This window comes from Pangasianodon hypophthalmus, chromosome 19, assembly GCF_027358585.1.
Source record: "Pangasianodon hypophthalmus isolate fPanHyp1 chromosome 19, fPanHyp1.pri, whole genome shotgun sequence".
Lineage (NCBI taxonomy): Eukaryota > Metazoa > Chordata > Actinopteri > Siluriformes > Pangasiidae > Pangasianodon > Pangasianodon hypophthalmus.
The window spans coordinates 9420183-9441648 of record NC_069728.1 but is presented as its reverse complement, the minus strand read 5'-3'; the positions used below and the strand labels follow the sequence as shown (position 1 = coordinate 9441648).

Below are 21466 nucleotides of genomic sequence, written 5' to 3'. Positions count from 1 at the left end.
TTCTAATTAAGTAATCCAAAATCAGCTTTACGACAGTGATCTTCCATGTTTGGGTAAAAATGTCAGATCACACAGTGGGTTAAGATAACAGAATTCATGTCCTTTTCTAAAAATATATATAAAAGTCACCCAAAGCTATAAACCTGAGCTAAACCTTGCAGTGACTCATCAGGGAAAAGAAGAGAAGAGTTACACTGGCTGTGTCTGTAGGCAAGGCAAAACCAGCCTTACTCACAAAGAATAGTCATGTAATGTCTAACAGGTTGTTGTATACATGTCTTTCAGTCTGAATGTGTTGCAACTCTGCCTACGGACCAATTATATGTCTTTTTATAAAACCATTAAAACCTGCCTCACGTTTTTTTCTCACCTACTAATAGACTGCATCTGCCATCATCCTTATTCATACAGATCAGCTCTCAAGCAAGGTAAATTATTTCAGAAACAAATTGCAAGCTGCCAACTGCAAGCCTTGTCTCATTCTGTTTTTTTTTTTAATGTTGTTGTTATAATGTGCTTGTTTTTAGGAATGCGGCCTTGCTCTTCTCTGGTCAGACAAAAGTGCCATGTTGAGCAAAACCTCCTCTCACTTTTTATGGCTTGTGTGGGTCGGCCTATTTGTACACTCTTAAACAAATGAGAGGCACAGCTGTGCAGGCCTGGTCTATCTGTGTTGGCTTTCAACGATAAAAATATGCTCTGGTAAAAACCGCTCCAGAAATATGAGGCTTTTTTCCCTAACTCTGAGAAGCACACAGTATTTATAATCAACTGCTCCTCCTCTTCAGCCCTGGAGAGATGGAGAGAGAGGGAGAGAGAGAGGGAGAGAGAGAGAGAGAGAGAGAGACCACCTATGCAGATGTTTTCCAGACATGGAACAGACTTCATGCCAATAAGCACCTGTTGAATTGCAGATGTTTTGTTTATTTTGTTTTTTTCACACATGCATATATAATTAGGAAATTGTGCAAGTCGTTTCTTGGAAACAGCATGAAAAACACTGCAGGGTATTAACCATAATAAACTGAAACATGGGAGTTTAAACATGAGAGTCTTTACATATAGGTTATGTCACCTTATTGTAAATAGCTTGTGATATGTAACAAGCTTTGTGATTCTTACCCAAGTGTTTTACCAGGACTAAATTGCATGGACATGTCAGAAAGTGACATTTGGTGGTGTGACACTTTTCATGGTATTTTCATGATGCAGTTATGAATCAGACCAGGAGGGTGTTGCAGGGTGTCGACTGAGGTGTTCCCCCAAGTTGTAGTCAAAATTTCCAGGTTTATAGCACAGTTTTCAGCAAGAGACCACAGCAAGCTTTACCTCAACTCAGTGACAGAAAGCTGCCTCTGTGATAGCCAGCTAGACTATAACTCCTCTAATTACATGGAAAAGATGGCCACTGACCAACAAACAGAATCACTCTCACCTGTCACATGGCTTGCCAGACCTACTTTGGGATAGGAAAATACTACAATGTTAGATTTAAAAAAAAAATCATTCTGTTGCTCTTATTGTATTTTGTCATAGTTATGCCTTTTTATGCCACAACGCTTTTGAAAATTCTGATTGGTCAGAAGATAATGATTCATTTTGTATAAAAGCATGGCTTTGACAGTTGTTCCAGCTGAAGGGCTTATATTAATTATTTAATAAATTATCATAGTATCAGCGTACACATGGACTTGCGCTGGGATTTGGTAGACCTAAAAATAAATGTATTAAAAATGTGTAATAACTGATATGGTGAGATTTTCTCTGAGGAGACATTTAGTCAACATTTAAGGAAGGAGTCTCCAGATCCAGCATTTTACAACCATCAGATTTAAAGCTGTAACTTTAAGTATTTCTGACAATCTTCAGGATAAAGGGTTTTGCAGTTTCTCAGTAGAAAGATGCATTTTTGTCTTATTACCTTTAGGAGAGAGATTAACTCACAACTTTAAACGTAAACAAAACGGATAAAAAGTATGATGTGTCATTTGTTAATCAACTGCTGTGGTATAAAGGGAACTAAACACTGTGGGGCTGTTATTGGGAAAAAATTAACTACAATGTGGTAATGAGCCGACACGTAACAGGGCACATTGCGTATTATTTCTTACATAATAGTTTTTTAAAAATTCTACCTACCTATATATATATATATATATATATATATGTATATACCATTTTAATTACACTATAGTTAGATTAATCTGTCCTTGATTAATCTTTGTTAACTGTGCTATTGTTTGGACCTCTTGTATGACCTGTGTGATATTTACTAGAGGTTTGAATAAATGCTGGGCTGATATATGAGGCACCATTACACACTGGGTTAATGCAAGCTAATGTACTTGTACATTTCAGGAGCTTGATGCGCCACCTTCTCAAATCTCATTGCAGGCGAATAAAAACCTCTATCGGGGAAGAGAATAAAATTAAGTGTTCAAGTTTTTCTGGATAACACCAATTCTCCTGTTAAAGTGCAAGTTTTTCATCCCAAATTTATTAAAGCATTTACTGTAATATGTGTAGTTATTCAAGTAAGACTAAGGAATGAAACATATTAATATCACAAATACATTTTACCATGGAAGCAAATGTTTTTTTTTTTTTTTTTTAAAAAAGTTACATCATTGTAGTAAAGTGTCAGGTACAGCACAGAATGAGCATTGCTGCTAAAGTCTTCTGTGCAGCAGTGCACTTTCAAACTGCATGTGGATCCATGGGCCATGCAGCAAATATTTAGCTTGGATGAAGAAATTGAATTATATTGGCACTGAGTGCTTGGAAATAAAAAAAACAGCAACCTCAGGAACCATCATGCAAAGTGAAAAGAGGCTTAAAACCAAGTGCTACTGGTTTTCATTCTGAAAAAATTGTCATTCAACCAAATATAGTGTAATTATATCTATATAGTATAACTTGTGCTCATGGCACAAGCATATACAGTGGATATAAAAAGTCTACACACCCCTGTCAAAATGGCAGGTTTTTGTGATGTAAAAAATTTAAACCAAGATAAATCATGTCAGACCTTTTTCCACTCTCAATGTGAAATTACAGCGTATAAAAATTAAGTGAAAAACAATCAGAAACATTTTATGGAAAAATAGGAAAAATAAAAAACTTACAACAACCTGATTGCATAAGTGTGCACACCCTTTTATAATTGGGGATGTGGCTGTGTTCAAAATGAACCTTCAATCACACTCAGTCTCATGATCAAAACTAATTATCATACAGCTGTCATCAATGAAATTATTCTGATTAACCTCAGGTAAAGATCAGCTATTTCTGTAGGATTTTTTCACAGCTTCTTGGTTTCATCTAACTTCTGAAGCCATGGTCCTCAAAGAGCTTACAAAGAGAGAGAGCCTGTACAGGGTCTCACTGTTGAAAACAAACATTTCCAACACATTAGATGTACCATGGAACACTGTGAAGGCCATCATCAACATGTGGAGAAAATGGAGCACCACATTGGCATCAACAAGAACAGGACGTTCCTCCAAAATTTATAAAAGGACAAGAAAAAAATTGACAGGAAGGCTGCCAAGAGACCTACGGGAACATTAAAGGAGCTGCAGGAATATCTGACAAGTACTGATTACTCTCTGCATGTGACAACAATCTCTCATATTCTTCACATGTCTGGGCTATGGGGTAGGATGGCTAGACAGAAGCCCTTTCTCACAAAAAACATCCAAGTCCAACTAAATCACCAAACTATGTGGCGAAAAGTGTTATGGTCTGATGAGACCAATTCCAAAAGGTATAATAATTCCATAATTCCATGGTGAAGCATGGTGATGGCAGCATCATGCTTTAGAGCTGCTTTTCTTCAGCCATAACTGGGGCATTTATCAAGGTGGAGGAAATCATGTATTGCTACAAATACCAGTCGACTTTAGTGCAAAACCTTCAGGTGTATGCGAGTAAGCTGAAGATGAAAAGGAATTTCCCTTTTTAGCACAACAATGGCCCAAAGCATACATCAACAGATCAGCAAAGGAATGGCTTACCAAAAAGATGTTTTTGAGTGACCTAGCCAGAGCCCACACCTGAATCCAACTAAAAATCTGTGGGATGACCTGAAGCGGGCTGTGCACAGGAAATGCCCTTACAATTGATGGATCTATAATGGTTTTGCAAGAAAGAGTGGGAAAATATTGCCAAGTGAAGATGTGCCACGCTGATAGACTCTTAGCCAAAAAGACTGAGTGGTGTAAAAAAAATCAAAAGGTGCTTCAACAATGTATTAGTTTATGCAACTAGGTTATTTTTCCTATTTTTCCCAAAAATGTTTCTGATTGTTTTTCACTTAATTTTTTACATATTGTAATTTCACATTGAGGGTGGAAAAAATTCTGACATGATTTATTTTGGTTTCATTTTTTTGCATCACAAAAACCTGCCATTTTAACAGGGGTGTGTAGACTTTTTATATCCACCGTATACCGATAATTGTGACCTCAAAATGTTTTGAATATAGCTATGATTTAATACAGATGAAACATGAAATATAGATGTGTTTAGATTGAAATATTTGTGATGTATTTTCATTATTCCAGTGAGAATTTAGTGGTTGTCTGCTGCATTGAAGTCAGAGTGCCATTTAATAGGAGAAACAACAACGATTTTAAAAGAGTTCATGTTTCACCGTTAGATAATAAAAACTACTATGTACTATGAGATGATGAACACGATGGCATTGATGGTCACATTTGCATATAAGCTGAAGCTTTTGAACCTGATCTGTTTGAGCAGAGTGTACAGATGAGGAGGTGAGAGAGCTGGACAGAAAAGGACTAAAGCGTTGCTGCATCACTCTCTTTAGGTAGAGATGAATCAAGGACTAAATCCCACTGGCATCAATATCGAATGACATTGTGGGTAATGTATGAAACAGTTAACAAAGTGAAAATAGACTAACATTTCTATGAAATGTGTTTCAATGAAAAAAAAAAAAAATTAAGTTTTGAAAAAAGTTTAAAAACTCTCAGCTGTATATGAACTATTGAAGCCATTCACCACCTCGTGATGACATAAAACTTGAAATATGAAATATCTGAACACAATGAATAACAAACACCGTGTTTTGGTTAGAGCTCTCTGGTATGAAGTGTCACTAATTCTGATGTAATATGTGATATATTGTTTTGAACAATAATCATTTACATTACAGTTCTCTTGGGCCATTCAGTTGCTGCTCATGCTTTATTTACATAAATGAAAACACATAAGTAAAAATGGCAACTGTTGTAATAGCCATACATTCCAACATGGCTAGCTGCATAGCAACACAGAGTGTTAGAGTTTGCTTTTGTTTGCTCACAGCTGAAGTTCTGAAGAAAGGGAGGAACATCAGGAATAGGCCAGCCTTGACAATTCCACACAAAGGGAGCACTGTTGCCTAACAGTGTCCGGTCTGTTTCAGTGAAGTTTGCACTGTTCCAGAGGCGCATTTCATGGAACAGTAAGCAAGCACGGCCAAAAACAGGCCCATTGACCAGAGTGATACCACACCGAGCAGGGCCAAACTAGGGCCTGGTTCTCCTCCGCCTGCTAGGTTCAGAGGTCTCTCATTGCCCAACAATCTCGCTGTGTTTTGCAGGTGTTCATCCACAAAGTCACATGCTTGATGCTGTGAGGACAAGAACAGGAGAGGCAACCGAGTGTGGGAACAAAGACACTCGCTATGACTAAGAATCAGCTGCAGGTGTTGACCTAAAGACTAATACGATTTCTATTAAATCATGGGTCAAATGGGGTTTATTATATAGGATAGGAAACAATTGCATTATGATCTCCACTATTTCAGTTGGAATATCCAGAAACAACAGTGTTTTGTCTATTAGAATGTAGTTTTGCCAGTAAAGGGGCCTACATGCATTCATTCACAATGTCTTTTAATGTAGTGTGAGCGATATAGCCTAGCGATGAGGTGGACATATGCTCAACAGTGGATGTAAAAAGTAAGCTTTCTGACATGTCAAATGAAAAGAAAATTCCCGTTTAATGGCTAACCACTGACCTCAAGCAAACTCAACAGCTAAATTATGGGAACATGTGAAATTCTGTTTCATTATACCTATTATGTCGCTCCTATGTTAAAGCACCAAAGTGCAGTTTGGTTAAAGGTTTCCACAATACAGGACTAATTAATTTGAGGGTATTTTTTCCATTGCTGCCTATTGCCAGAGAGGCTTTTCCAAAGGGAAGTGTGGTGATGTCATTATGGGCCTCCCATTAGCTAGTGAGAGGAGCGGAGCAAGAGGGCCAGACTACGCCACATCACTCATTCTGCTTCTGATAGGCTGTTTTCAATCCCATAATCACAGAGCAACAAACTGGTATTAAAATACTCTCATACCACACATGCTTGACGTCAAACTTATAAATATTAACAAGACAGTAACCGGTCAGCTACACAATCTTAAAATGACTATTCTGAATGAGCGGGTTGATTCAGAATTAACAAAGCATCTATGTTCTCCTCCTCTTATCATTTGTTCATTTACACAGTTATGAAATACAGGAAACAGCCCCAGTGGCAACCACGCATCACGGAGGCTTTTTTCCCCCCATGATGAACAGAACCTTATTATGTTGGAATTTTATGAGGTAGGATACTTTTTCAAACAAAAATAAGCTTGAGCTTTTCGAAAGACATTTTTAAAGCCTAATGTATCCTGTGCGCAAGCCTTTGAAACCTCTCGGAACAGAGGTCTACCTCAGAATTTAATTTCGACTAAACCACAAAATGAAAACAACACAGGGGATTATGCACACATACTGATATATTTAGCTCTGCTGAAGTATATCTACTCCCTAGCTGCCAATATCTCAAGAAGATGACATGTCCGGTTCACAGAATCAATCAAGTCTGATGCACTTTGAGAACAAACAGTGCCTTGTTTCCCTTAGCTTTGTGACAGGGCTGTGCTCTGAGTGCTGGCAGGCCGGGGCTGAATGACCTCATGGCAGCACCTGCGCTGCAGCAGTCTGCCTTAAAGAAAATGCCACAGCCTGTATTGGCCCCTGACCTTTTTGTAGTTAACATAAACTCATTATGCACTCTCGGCCCGGGGGAGGCTACATCGAGGCTCCGAAAGGGAAAGCACTGGCGTCACAATGGCCTAACCAGTGCCTAGCACATCCATCTGGAGCACATAATTGGGTGCTGTCCTCCAAAATCCACATCTCATTATCTCACATTTTCAAACGTTTGCTGCCGCAAGCCTGGCCCAGTGATAACACAGTGATGTTGCAGAGGTCTATCTGTCGGATATTTAGGAAATATTAACACAGAGCGCTCAGCCTTACTCTGCCTGTCCCACAAACAAAGAGCACCTTTGTCCGCTGTCACTTAGCAGCAATTACAGCCCATCAAAATAGCTTTTTCTGCACTGCCACAACGTGTTAATGGGCCCAGAGTTGGGTGTGAGGATCCATACACACAGAACAGGGGTCAGAGGTTAATAGGGTCCTGTGATGTGGCAGATGAAATTTTGGCAAGCTTTCTTCACTGCAGTCTAAGAGAACAAAGAGCAGACAATGCAGTACAATTAAGCAGACAGCCACCAGGTCTAGTTTGTGCCAGATGAAAGTAGAGGAACTCAGAGCAAGTGATGGGGAGTTTGAGGGTTGTCTGTTTGATCTGGTCATTTTTAGGTGAACATAAAGAAGAAAAAAAACATGAGCATTCCATAAGGAATATTCCAAGCAATGACTTAACTTTGGTCTAACATCATTGAGATTATTTCATCACATTCATTCACTTTGAAGCAGACCCAGTGAAGGAGAACACCATTACAGGCTTCATATTAGAAGCTGGCCTAGTTAAAGCGCACCTGAAAATGCTCCGTGATAAGGTTCCTCTGAGGGTCCTGCTTATAGCTCCTATTTCAAAGCTGTGAAAGACCTAGCAGGAAGATTAATGTGTTTCCATATTCCCTATTGATTTAAGCCCCAACACATTAAGGGAAACCTGGAATCTTTCAGAGATGAAAAGAAAAGTTGGCTATGTTTACGGCAGAACCGGATGCCCACTCTGCATGCAAAATGAATTCTTTATCAGATTCTGAGTAAAGCAGGCCACTAATCATGGGAGAGATTAAATCACTCCTGGTGTGTTCGTTTGCTCGACTGAATGAATGTGGAACTAGTCCACTGTTTATGCTACATTTGGAAGAAATAGCTACAAAACTTTTTCACCCTCCTTAAAACCCAGAAGCACAAGATTCCCACACTTCAAACGAAGTTTACCGCATGATGAATTATACAAAAACATTGATGATTCAGGAAATTATTTGTCTAAACAAGATGAGGAGACCCCCAAGCTTCGAAGTATGTTAGACCTCCCTCGGACTCATCCTTTCCCACTATAATCCTGACATACAGGAAGTGATTCAATAGGATACCTAAATAGGATCCGCAACAGCTGTGAATTCAGATTAAGAGGAATGGCAAGTGCTCCACAAAAGGAGGTCCATCAATAGGACTGAGCTTTTGGGAAACACAGCGGAAGTTAAAGGCAAGGTCACAGAGGTTAATTCCATTCAGTTCATCAAGAGTACCGATAGTGAAGCGATTACAGAGGAGACCGGAGTGGAGCTGAGCTTGGATGAAGTCGTCTGTGTGCTTTTACTGGCCTTAATGAGCTTGAACAGGTTGATTTTTCTTTTTGCTCTTCCTGAGCAGAGGTCACCTCTTCCTAGAAAGATGACAAGCCTGTTTGTCACTGTGGATGGGTTCTCCTCCCCAGCTCTGAAGTCATGCAAAGAGGTGGAGATGGGTGTATATGCTACATGGAGGCACTTTTATTACATCTGTCATCACAAGGCAGTTCCAGTCAAAATTAATCTCTTTCAAATTACAAGGGCAAAAAGTACGTAATGCTCCTCAAAGTAGTTTGTGTGATTTGTTTATGGTGATTCTTTTCACAATTTACTTTTTGTTATTGCAACCTACTATGTCTTTAAATGGTTACTTATGAGAAAGAAAGAAAGAAAGAAAGAAAGAAAGAAAAAGAAAGAAAGAAAGAAAGAAAGGGGAGGAGAAGACAGACAGAGAGAGAGAGAGAGAGAAATACACGGCCCATTCAGAACACTGTTCTCTCAAAGTCGTGCCAACACACCTGCTACTATTCACTTCAGAGGAAATGGACACTCGGTGGATGAGAGGCTGCTGGCCAAGAGACAAAACCACCACAACTCCAAATTAGAAACAGGAAGACATGTGGGCAACGGTCCGATTAAAACCGTCCTCCCCACATGGAGTCAATATACTCAAGCCCAGCTCCCTCTCTGGAAACCCAAAACCCAACAGAACTATTTTATGTCGCAGTCAACAAATGCTTCGTGTTTGAGCAGTCATGGCACAGGCTGAAGCCAAGATGGTCAGAATTGTTTATAACTGCTGCAAATACTCACCGCTGTTATAAATGTCAGTTGTTTACAAGAAGGTCTCAATTGACCTATAGGATTTATGTTCTCTAATGCCATACACAACCGTGTCACTCTGGTCTAAATGTTTGTAGGAATGTAAGTGGACCTTACTCAGAACATGATGTACAATTGCATGAGTTGTGGGAAGTCCTGGTACATCCTGCTAAAGAGGTAAGAATGTGCATGAAGAGATCCAGTCCACTATTTTCCCAGGCTGAAAAAATAAATGAATAACTCTGTTTAAATAAAGCCAAATATCAGGGTTTTTTTTTTTTACTAACACTTGTGGGGTGGACATACTTGCTCAGAGCAAAGGTGCATGACATATACTCATAAAACCCTGAGGCCCTGCCAGAGCATTTTAGGATTTGTGACCATCCTTTGCAGAACATGCCAGCTCCACAGGTGGTTGCTGTTGCACATTTTAATGTAGATGCTCAAAATGGGCAATTACCAAACCATAAAAGCAAAGGAGTTGAATGTTTCAGTCAAGTAAAGAGAGAGCTGTTGCTAAGCCCTATCCAAACATTTCTGTTCTTTCTGTCAGCTCAGAATATGGATATGTGATCTTTCAACAGTTCTGTCAAATAGATTTCAGTGTGCAGAATGGCCCAGACACAATGCTAACTTTCCCACACCAGACTATTAGTGCCGCCCTTGCTGTCAACAGGCGCCCGGCATGGACAAATGGGGCGGAACCAAATGAAAGAGGAGAAATGAAAAAGCGATGCTCCCATGCTCAGTGGATGAAGTAGAAGGGAAATGAATGTTGAAGTATACCCATTGCCCCCTCATGTTCACCTTTGACCTCTAACCCACTGATACTCTCCTGCTCATTTACTGACAGGCGTTCTCTGGCATTTCCTGCCTGCTCGCAAACATACCCGTTGACGTGTCAACTTGGACATGTCAAGTTTAACTACTATGTGAATTATACAGTTTTTATCAGTGGTTTCTGCCAAAAAAGTACCAAAAGAACCAAATGTGTTTTATTTAATATATGGCTACTTTCAAACCAGAAAAAGGAAGAGAAAATATTGAAAAAGTACATTTTGCTTCCATATGATATTTTCATTTGCCTGTGGGTTTAAAAACTTCTGCCTTGTCTATTTATTGTGTTATCTTTGGCGATCTTAAGCTTAAACTGTTCCTACACACACAGCAGAAGCTCTTGATGTATTTTTGCACCATTCACTGTTACAACAAAAAAGTCTCACTCTTTCGAACGAGGCAGTCATCCGCTCATTGCAAAGTCAATAAATTCAGCACCAGAATGCAGCAGCACTCTTAGTTATATTTGGGCTGATTGAGGAGGCTGGAGGAGAGTGCTGGCACCCAGCTCAGTTCGCCTATGATGTTATAGCCAGATGTTTACATTTCATAGGCAGTAGTGGAAAGCTACCATGACATCACTCAAACGACAACAGGACTCTAGGCCTGGGACAGGAAGTGACTCAGAGGAAGTAAGGTGAGGTTAGGAAGGCAGGTGGCCATCTATCTCTTACCTTGCACACATATACAAAGATATTCACTCATTCTTGTATGCAGGCATGGGTGAAGCAGACCCAGACTTATATAAACACACTTTCAGAGCTGATGTTAGGTAGACCTGAAGAAGGCATTAGAACTTCTCAGAAATTCCTAGTTCATTTCCCCTCAAGAGCAATCATTGTGAGTTAATGAATTCAACAGATTAACCTTGATACAATTAACATTCACAGACTACTTATTTTAGAATCTAAAAAAGATGATAAACATGTTACAGGTTTACACACATGACTGAGGTCATTACTATGCCGATGTTTTTTTTGTCAGATTCCAGGACATCCATGGTGACATTTCACCAATGGCATGGCATGCGATAGCATTACTTACTCATAAAGAAGCATGGTGAAATGTGACTCCCAGTAACACTCAGTGACGAATGCCATGAATCAGCCAGGGCTGGGATGGCGTGTGTCCCTGACCAGCATCTCTGGGTGCTTCATATGAAGCCTGTTAAACTAATGGAAAACTTGTGGGGAAGGAATTAGCACCATACCACCCAAGAAAATGGACCCCCTCCTTAGCATTGCAGATGCCTACAACCTCATTCTAATCGATTCTAAGCAGCAGGTTCAAGACCAGGTTTTGCTGCTAGGCCACCAACAGTGAGCGCCATGTTCTGTTCACAAGATTATTTCAACACAACCTGTGAACTGAATTGTTTGTTCTAAACACAATGCCACATTAGGAAAAACCTGACAAAGATATAATCCATATTATTTACTATATATAATTATCTGGCCTCTTAAAGCTTAAGTATGACTATAAGTGCTCATAATTTGATCTCATATCAAGCCATCTAAAAAACAACACACTTTCTCCCAATGCTGTCAAAGCTCCTGTAACAACAACAGGAGAGACTGGTTTCTATGAGAGACTGGTTAATGCCATCTGCTGGTAGGATCTGTTGAGGACTTACCTCAGTAAGATGAAAACTTAACAGGGCACATTAAAAAACATTTAATCACAAATGGGCTTACTATTTTTTCATTAAGGATTAGAGTGGGTTAAGTCACATGATTACAGGTAAGAGAACTGGAGGTCATCAATATATTACTATAAAGGTCGGCTGATTTCCGAAAAATCGTAAACAGGGAAAAGGTGAATCATACCCAACTCACTTATGACACAGCTAACGACCTCAAAACATCCACAGCTGATTCTCATTTGTTGCCATAGTGTATACATATACACAAAGAGCTTTAAAGATGTTATGAATAGCCTCATATGTAGAGCCGGCAATACCATACCTACTTGTTCATGAGAACCTACATATATCACTAAAGCTCTTTTAAAGACACAGAACAGACACACCAGCTAGACCACCAACTACGTTCAGCACTGCTCTCCAGCTGCCCTGTAGGAACAAACAGCCTAAAGACTGTACGCTCTGGCCATCTGTTTGCACCCTCTTTCAGATTGACTGTCCTAACAGAGACACGCTCCGCACAGCTTTTACAAGCAAAGTCCAAATTGCTTTCATGCAGCAAACTCACTATGCTGCTATGGTGACCATACACTGTGGATTTAAGGAAATGAAACCAGACTTGACTAAATGGGGTCCTTGGGAACATAAGGGATGTGGTTCATTGGGGAGGTAGAAAGGCCTGTGTCCCAACAACACATATTTAGAGGTATGAGTCAAATTGGATTGGCATGAGATCAAAGCAAACATTGCATTTGACCACAAGGGCCTGGGAGAGTGCTCTGACTCACCTCCAATGAGGCACCTGCTCTGTGGGTGTAGGAGTGTGTGTGTTTGCGTGTCTGCGTGTGGAAGACAAAATTACTCCTCGCTATTCTGAGTGGATGCCATGGTGATTAGTGCAAACAACTGTTTCATAGGAAGGTAAAAGAGAACTCAAAACACTGGGCTTAGCATGTTAAAGGTTAAACCGATCTTTAAAAACTTGCATATGAAGATTTATTCAGTTGTCATAAAGTTCTTATTATGATTGATGGAGGGTTCTGTTTTATGCAGGTTGTCTGTCGTCAGCTCATAATCACCTATCAAACAACTACCAGTTTAGAAAATGCAGCAGGTGAATTTGGATTTTCCAGTGGTGCTGTAAAAGATTTTATCCAAATCAAAAGAAGCTTTGGCTCCGTCTGCCCCCAGCTAGTAGCAATGAATCTGTCATTGGGTGTTTTTGTTAGGTGAACTCTTGATGAGAGGATAATCTGCTGTTCCAGGGGGAGAAGTGGAAAAACACAAATAAACATTAGACTTCATAAATAATATGAATCATTTCCTAACATTTCCTCCAGCCTGGTAGACTTACCCCCTCTGCCATCAATCACCCACACACTTACACAAACCATAAAACTAATAATTTAATAAAATAATGGGTGGTTCAAAAGGATATAAGAATTAGAACCTTTGCTTCTAGGTCTTTCAGTCATTCTGGAAAAGTAATTTGTGTGTGTTTTCCTCTCTTACCAAAATGTGGATACAAGGCTTTTTGATGTGTTTTGAGCTACTTCACAGATGCCGCATTTCCAAGTATGCTGGACGTCATCATACGGATGCTTTTCTGAGAGGCAAAGCAAACCACACCTCAAATTAGCACGCCGCTGTGGGATAACAAAGGCCTTCCGATCAACCGCAGACCCGATCCGAACGCCGGCATCCCCTTGGAGCATGGCCAAAAGTCATATTCTGCCCAGGCCGGGTTCACTTCATCAAAGGTTCATGCTGCATATTTTCCGAACGTCAACCGCCAGAAATCTGGAAATCTGGAAATCTGATTCTGCTGCTGTATGAGTCTGGTTAGAGGAACTACAGATACTTTCAGTGTGGTTTGCACTTACTGAGACGAATCAAATTACAGTTCCTTTCCAAACTGAATCACTCCCAACCGACGTTAAGCCTGACGTGTGGAAATCCTTATGGTTGTATTTCATTCAGGCCTTTTTTCATGTTTTAAAAAAGAAATCCCACCCTATGAACTACAGCCACTGTGATCCTGCACATCAACATACAAATGTAAAATTCGCTTATTTGTTTTCATAAAGTAAGCTAAATCACTATTTTTTCAGCAACCACCTACCATAAAGATGTCATTAGCTTACTAAAGACACATTAAATGTCCAGTGTGGCACATAAAAATTCTCCCTGGGAAGAATTCATAAAATAAGGTTGAAGTGACGTGGTTGTTCAGCTAATGTTACAAGAGAGTGGTTTTAGGACTGCGCCCTTTGGGACTATCTGGGGTGACCCTGACCTCTTCCATGGCATTCCCTCTGAAAAGAGCGGACTCGGAGTGTGGAGGGTGGGAAATGTGCATCTTAATGTGGTAGTACAGGGGAAGGCAGCAGGAGAAATGCGTGCTAAATGTGAAACATGGCAGGGGAGTCGTATTCCCACACAACTCAATTAAAGCTTTATGGACTCAGTGCAGTAAAAAGCCAACCATTAAATCGAAAAGTTTCCCAAAGCATGTTTCCCCTCTTGGTTCCCCGATAGAGTTCCATGAAGAAACGCAGGTTTTTATTGTTGCATGAAATGTAATTTTCATTAAAGACGTCCATTTTGAGGGTTTTAAAGCAAAACAGTTCCCTCTGGATGTGAATAAAACTGCAGCGACCACAGACAATGCAGTACTATGGTTGGCTCTATATGATAACAATGTAATACATGTACCATGTTTTATGCAGTTTAGTGAGAACAGCAAAATATGAAATCAAGCATGCACCATTATGTGCTTCAGAACAATTGCAGAAAACAATATTACTCAGAAATAACAATATGCCTCAGACATAGTATGGGAGAATTAACACAAACAGTTTTAAATGATTATTTCAGTAATTTAGGGAAAATTTGCAATTACTGTATTCTGATTGGATATGACAGATCTTTCTCCCAGACAGCTAAGTCATCACAGAATCTGTATATTTCTGTTTTTCTTTAAAAAAAATATTTATAACTGCCTTAAGATTTAATATTTAAATGCTGAGACCTTAATATTTAATACCCAGTTTCATATGGAATATGGTATATAACTGTGGTCGCTGTTCACCTTAATCAAGTGCGCTTTTCGCACTCAACACTAAGCTGAGGATGGTGGTTCCAACAGCAATATGATTAAACAATGATGCAGGAATTCTGTCAAGAGATAGCACAGCAAAATATGTCTCGGCATAAACAATCACAGCAGGCCCAATCTTCTCCTTTGTTTCTTTCTGAGATTATTAATGAAGTGCTCACTTATGGCAGGGTTCAGGTCCTTCACTGTGTCTTTATCAGCTGCTCACATTTCCAACTGTCTGAATGATTGATCGCGCTCACCAGGACATGTTTGACTTAGACATTTTACATAGCTCTAACCTTAATATTTAAAAACTACATGGACTAGGTGCAGGTTTTAGGGTTTATATGAGCTAGTTTGTAGGGCCAGCTGCTCAGACATATCTTAAGCCTAGTCTTAGACTAAAAAGGATTTTCAGTAAAGAACCTCCAGTGACAGTGTGATTTAGTGCCAGATCAGGATTAATTTGAGTGGGAAAAATTAGCTCACAGAGAAGCCAAGCGAGGGGCAGTGCCAGATTTCAAAATCAAAACTGCTGAAAAGGAAGATACAGGGACAACACAAGGATCTAATAATCACTCAGGAAAATCCATGCCTGAAGTCAGTACTTGTCCATTTCTTATTGTAACTAATGCCCCAAATTAGTGATTAGTAAATCAATTTAAATACATAATGTAAATACATAAATAAACTTTGTCAAATAATGTATTCCCAAAGCCACAAAGGGAGATCATATATTTTTTATGATAAATACACATATTTCATTTACAAATAAAGTGGTTATGATGAAATAAATACATATTAAAAATCTGAGCTTCATACTTCATGTGCTATTGCACTGAAATGTACATTGGACATCTTCAAAACCACTGAAAAAGCAAAACACTCATTAAAATATTTATTTTCCCATTTCAGTCAACATAAATATAACCATATATATATATATATATATATATATATATATATATATATATATATATATATATATATATATATATATATATATATGTATAAAATATTTCTTTTTTCCAAAATAACTCTTTTTGAAAGTTCTTTCATATAAATAAAAAAAGTCTTCATAAGTTTCATGAGTTTAGTTCTCATCGACAGCCGCAGCCCTCCACCACCATGTCTTGATAGTTCTTTAAGACGACCTTCTCATACTCATCCAGGTAGAGCAGAGAGATGGGACTGAGCTCTGTGGGTACGCAACATGCCCGTGGCACATTAGAGTTCACAGAATTCACAAGGGTCTGCACAATGGCATGGTTGGTGGAGTTCAGGTGGTCTGACAGTGGGAACGGGCACTCGCCTTGGCAGTAAAAGGCGTGGTAGCCCGGTGGTGCCACAATCCACACGTTCCAGCCCACATCACTAAAGTCTACATAGAGTGGGTGCCGGCGGCAGTTGGCTCGCTGCTGTTTGCGCCGCTGTTTGGGTGGACGCCGCACCTGCCGCTTTTCTCTGTGGAGCGTTGCAGTGCCCTGGCCATCGTGGCTGTAAGTGACCAGCAGTGGCCGAGCCTGAGTCCAGGATTCACTGTCGGCATGTAGGGACCGGCTCACCCTGACATGTCTACTCCTGCTTGCCTCGGCCTCCTCACCATCACTGGCCTCGCCTGGGTGCAGAATCTCCACCATGAGGCCATGGTTGTGGTGTGGCTGTGTGGCCCAGCGTGCTGCAGCTGAGCTTACATCAAAGCTTTCCCAGCGTGAGTGTGAGTCCTGTACCAGACGAGTGTCCAAAAGTCTGGTGAGAGGCTCCTGTGAGGGGGAATGAGCTGGCCTAAACACCTCAAAAATGTTAATGCGCTGAAAGGCTCCAGCGCGACTTGTGTTGCTCTGAGTAAAGTCACTGAGCACCTGGTCTCTGAAGATGCGTAGCTCTGCAGCCGTGATCAGCTCCTCTGCTGGAACTGAAGTGAGGTTAAAAAACAGCTGCTGTGTGGTCCTTCCTTTCAGGCTGGACAGGGCCTCTAAAGCCTCTGAAAGAAAAAAAATTGCATTGTTAAAAGTGGACAATTAATATCTCACCCATGGTTAAAGACTATCCATTATTAAATAAGGTATGCTTATTATTAAATAAGCATTATAATATTATAATATTAAATAAGCTATGCTTAAAAACCTCTAGGTAAAAGTCATTGCGCTCTATGTCCAGGGTTTTAACCTAAAAGACTGACCTTTCTCTTAGGTTTGCCTCAGAGCTGTCTTTGCATGCTCTAAGTGATAGTTGGACCAGGTGTTAAGGCATTTAAAGACACTTAGGCAACTAAGTGTGGCGGAGCAGTTTTGAGAGGTTGCATTCAAACAAAACTTGGATGCTTCAAACACCTCCTTTAATAAAAAGGTTGTGATCATCACATGAAAAGCCATCTTTTTTCTTGGAAGACTTAACGAATCAAAAGACAATCTTACACAAAAAGCCTCTAATCTCTTTTTAAAAGAAACATTTTGGAAATTCCATTCCCCATAATCCAACCTATCTGCTCCATAATCAACTAAAAAGACAAGCATATTTTATTTGATGTGGGAAAAGCCCTGCTCCTTCTTTCATGCTTTTTTTCCTTTTCCATCTTTTTCTCTTTCTTGCTGTCTTTCTTCTTTCTCTGTTCTCTCTCTCTCTCTCTCTCTCTCTCAGTCAATCCCTTCACAGGGGGAGTAACTCTGTGAACGTGTTAGGGCTTGTCTGGAGCAGTCAACTCCAGTTGTGAGTGTATCAACATTCCTAATTTCTGTTTGCGGCAAAACAAGGAGGCAACAGCTAATGACAAGTCAAAAGTTTCAGGCTATGCAGCTCTAGTGGTTATAGATACAGATGCTATCACACATACACTACCATCATGAAAGAAACGCAATACTGATATAGAAAAAAGAAACGCACCAAATAAAGCAAGTATAATTATTTGGGAGAACCTGCTGCATCATTATTATTGTATTTTTTTATGATGCAGTTTTTAATAAATGTACCTAAATCCTAAATTAATGTGTCCTATTGTTAAAACAAGACAAATTCAGCTGATGTGACTCAGATATACTAATTCAAATATATAATGCGAAAACACAAGCAAGTGAAGTGATGGCATGAAATGATTGAACTTTGCAATAAATGAAAAAGAATTTGTGTCATGCATTTATAAAAATCACACATTTTTAATATGTGACATATAAGTATTTGCGCCCGCCAGCCAAGATGCTGACAAATGATCAAAGCTGCTGTTTGCACTATGTCAGGACCACCACTGGGTGTCATCCATGCAAATCCATAACACTGTTTGAGGCCCCCCAGTGGCCCTAATGACTCAAGAATACTTCCTTAAAAACTTCACGTGCCATATATTTCACTACAGACTCACAATCAAACTTAAACTGACTATGTACCCTGCACACAGAAATACTAATACACCATGCAAGACTAAAGATTTAGGTTTGTGACTAAAATTGAGTTCCTCTGTTCCCTCAAGCAAAAGCTCATGAGCTTCCCTCATTCTGAAAGCTCCCACATGACTTGCATTCAATTTAATCAAAGTGTGCCACCAAGGTACAGACTGATACATGTTACTCACGTGACAGCTTTAGACAGTATGGCAAAAGAAACAACTGATGCCCAAAAAGTTACATGTTAAAGGATGCTGCAAAAATTGAACAAATTGATCAAATGGGACCAATTAAGCATAAGTCTACTTATAAGCAGATTACTGTTCTGGTGCAATGAAAGAAATACAGGATGTATGCAAAAGGGTTTGTTCTAAAAGGTTTAGGTCAAAGTCTCAGCAGAAAACCAGCCATGCCTTTTTCATGATATTATAGTGTAATGGTCTGATTCCTGGCACACACCTGGTACAAGCACACAGATATGCATTCCGTCTGGAAGCATGTAAACTCTGTGAATTCTTTAAGGAGAGGTTGCCGTCAGGATACATTTTTTTGCCTCCTTAATAATAGTAAGCATCATTTGTGGAATGTAGGGATGGTTTTCCGGCATTGCATAACACTGTAAAGGTTACAGACCGTGCAGGACATTCTAGTATAGTTATTTCAGGAAGTTTTATGAATGCGTAAAATGTGAGAAAGCACTGCGCAACATGTTGGAATCCTAAGTTGCACCAGTGATGCACTGGTGGAAAAGCAGCTCTCACCTTCGTGATGGAAACTCCGGATGGTGTTGGCCCTGCTGGCCGCGCGCTCCGCGTGCCTCCCCATGACGCTCCTGGGCCGCCGGACGCTTTTCTGGTCTCCGTTCTCCGAGTGCATGTAGTAGAGGTCCAGCATGTACTGAGGTACCACGGCTCCCTTGCTCGGCGTGGGTTTCCGCTTTAAGCCGAACATGTTCAGCAGTCGGAGCTCGAAGTCGCGAAGAAAGCGCTCGGAGTGCTCGGGCGCGTGCCTTCGCCGCTCCACGTCGGGAATGAGACCGGCGGCGGCGCCCAGCCACACCTGACCGAGCAGCAGCACGAGCGCCACGACCGAGCGGAGCACGGCTACCATTCTCAGAGAGAGGGCACAGAGGAGGAGGGCTTAGAGCTCCCGGGCCGAGCTCGCGTCAGGCGGCGACACCGCGCATGGACCCCCGATCCGCGCGAGCGCCCAGCCTCCAGCCCGCTCTCTCTCTCTCTCTCTCTCTCTCTCTGTCTCTCTCTCTCCCTCTCTCTCGCCACAAGCCGGTGATCTCCGGATCTGAAGGCGTTCTGAAGGTAGATGGCGCACTTTAAGCCGAGGAACAACAATTAAAAAAAAAAAAAGTTTAGGGATATTATCCCCGCCCGCGGGCTATAAATAATATCCTCTCCTCACCGAGCTCGAGCACGTAAGGGAGCCTGAAAGAGGATGTCAAACCAAACAGCGAGTGGAGATGAGATGAGACGCTGAATCAAAGATACTGAAAGAAAGGAGACGCGAAGACAGCAGACATCGAGGCTGCAATTAAGCTGAGATAAGAGGGGCACGGTCTGGGTGGGGGGTGTACACTGAACAACACATGTCTACACTACACGCTCTGCCTTCAGAGCTTCACATCAGGCCAGGCATAAAAGGAAAAGTCAGAGAGAGAGAGAGAGAGAGAGAGAGAGAGACGGGGAACTCTGGGCTAAAAAGAAACTCGGTGCGGTTTTAGGGTTTGCAGCTCTGCGCGCGCGTGCCAGTTTTACAGCTGAATAAAAAGAGAGCGAGAGAGAGAGAGAGAGAGAGAGCGAGAGAGACTTTGAGCTACAGGTGGTAGACGCCTACGACAAACACCTGAATGTCCAAAACACCTTCAATTATCTTGATGTCCCAGGAAGATGTAACTCCCCCCCAACCCATTAAACACTACCCCTAACTTGGGAAGGAATTACCACACAGTCGGTGATGTGCTGTGCTCACTCGCTTTCCCTGCAGCACTGTCCTTGAAATTCCACAATAATCCACGTTAATCCACAGCGACTTTTTTTTTTTAATCTGATATATGAGCGCGCTGCAGCCGCTCGCCCCTACTGAGTTCTTTAGCTCGCGTCCTCGCGCTCATACTCGCCGTGTCGACACGCGCCGAACTAGCAACCCGAGCACGCTCGCGCCGAGTAGAACGTGATTATAAGGTCAAACGAACGCGTCTGCGCAAACGTGAGCGGTGAGAAGAAACGACTTCTGGTTCGGACATGTTTCTAGCCTGTTAGCCAGGAGAAGTGTGTATAAGCTGTGGTGAAGTCGCGGGTTGTGCACGCATTCACTTGGGAACGTCATCTCCGCGTGTTAGCGCGCGCTGCCGTGGGCGCGTAGATTGCAGCGCGCGCCGCTCACGGCTCTAGGCTTTTTGTTTGCGGGTGATGTCAGCAGCGGACGCTGTCATCCATCATGTGGCCGACGCGAAAGCGTGTCGGTTTCGGTGCGTAGAGACCTGAGCTGCGCCCTTTCACACCTCGAGAAATGCGATTTTTTTCTTCTTTTTTTTGGTAAAACCCCTAATTGTTTTTTTTTTCCTTGCCCTGCAGAAAAGGTCATGCAGAAATCTACAAACATCATAACTCACTCGTAACTGGTGTTATTTGCAAACCCGCCTTTATAGGTAATCATGTCAGAGATTGAAAAAGGAAGACGGAATTTTTTTTTTTTACAAAAAAAAAAAGTTGCTTCATGTCTTCATGAACGTGTCTCCAGAGTAACACGTCAAAATCTAGAAATGAATCCAGTCAGACCAGAGCAAGGGTTTGGCACAGGGCAACTAGGGACCAGTACACTCTGGATGCAAACCACACACACACACACACACACACACACACACATGCACGTACACACACACACACACACACACACACGTTCATTCACACACTCATTCACATGTTAGGATTAGTGTTAAGGGGAAAAAAGTCAACAAACCTCCTTATTATCACAGCAACCTTTTAAATTATGAGTATAATGCAATTATCCAGGCAAATATGCAGCACTTCCACTCACAGAGTTTTATTAAACTTGAAGT

General features: G+C 41.0%; 1 protein-coding gene across 1 annotated transcript; it reads right to left on the bottom strand.

The window, feature by feature from the left end:
- Window positions 1-16020: 16020 nt before the first annotated feature.
- On the bottom strand, window positions 16021-21021 carry bmp2b (bone morphogenetic protein 2b). The gene is made up of 3 exons (XM_034313447.2): window positions 19810-21021; window positions 19155-19703; window positions 16021-17000 (listed from the first exon to the last, which is right to left on the bottom strand). The coding sequence occupies exons 2-3, from the start codon at window positions 19501-19503 to the stop codon at window positions 16117-16119; spliced, it is 1233 nt and encodes a 410-aa protein (XP_034169338.1). The 5' UTR covers window positions 19504-19703; window positions 19810-21021; the 3' UTR covers window positions 16021-16116.
- Window positions 21022-21466: the final 445 nt, after the last annotated feature.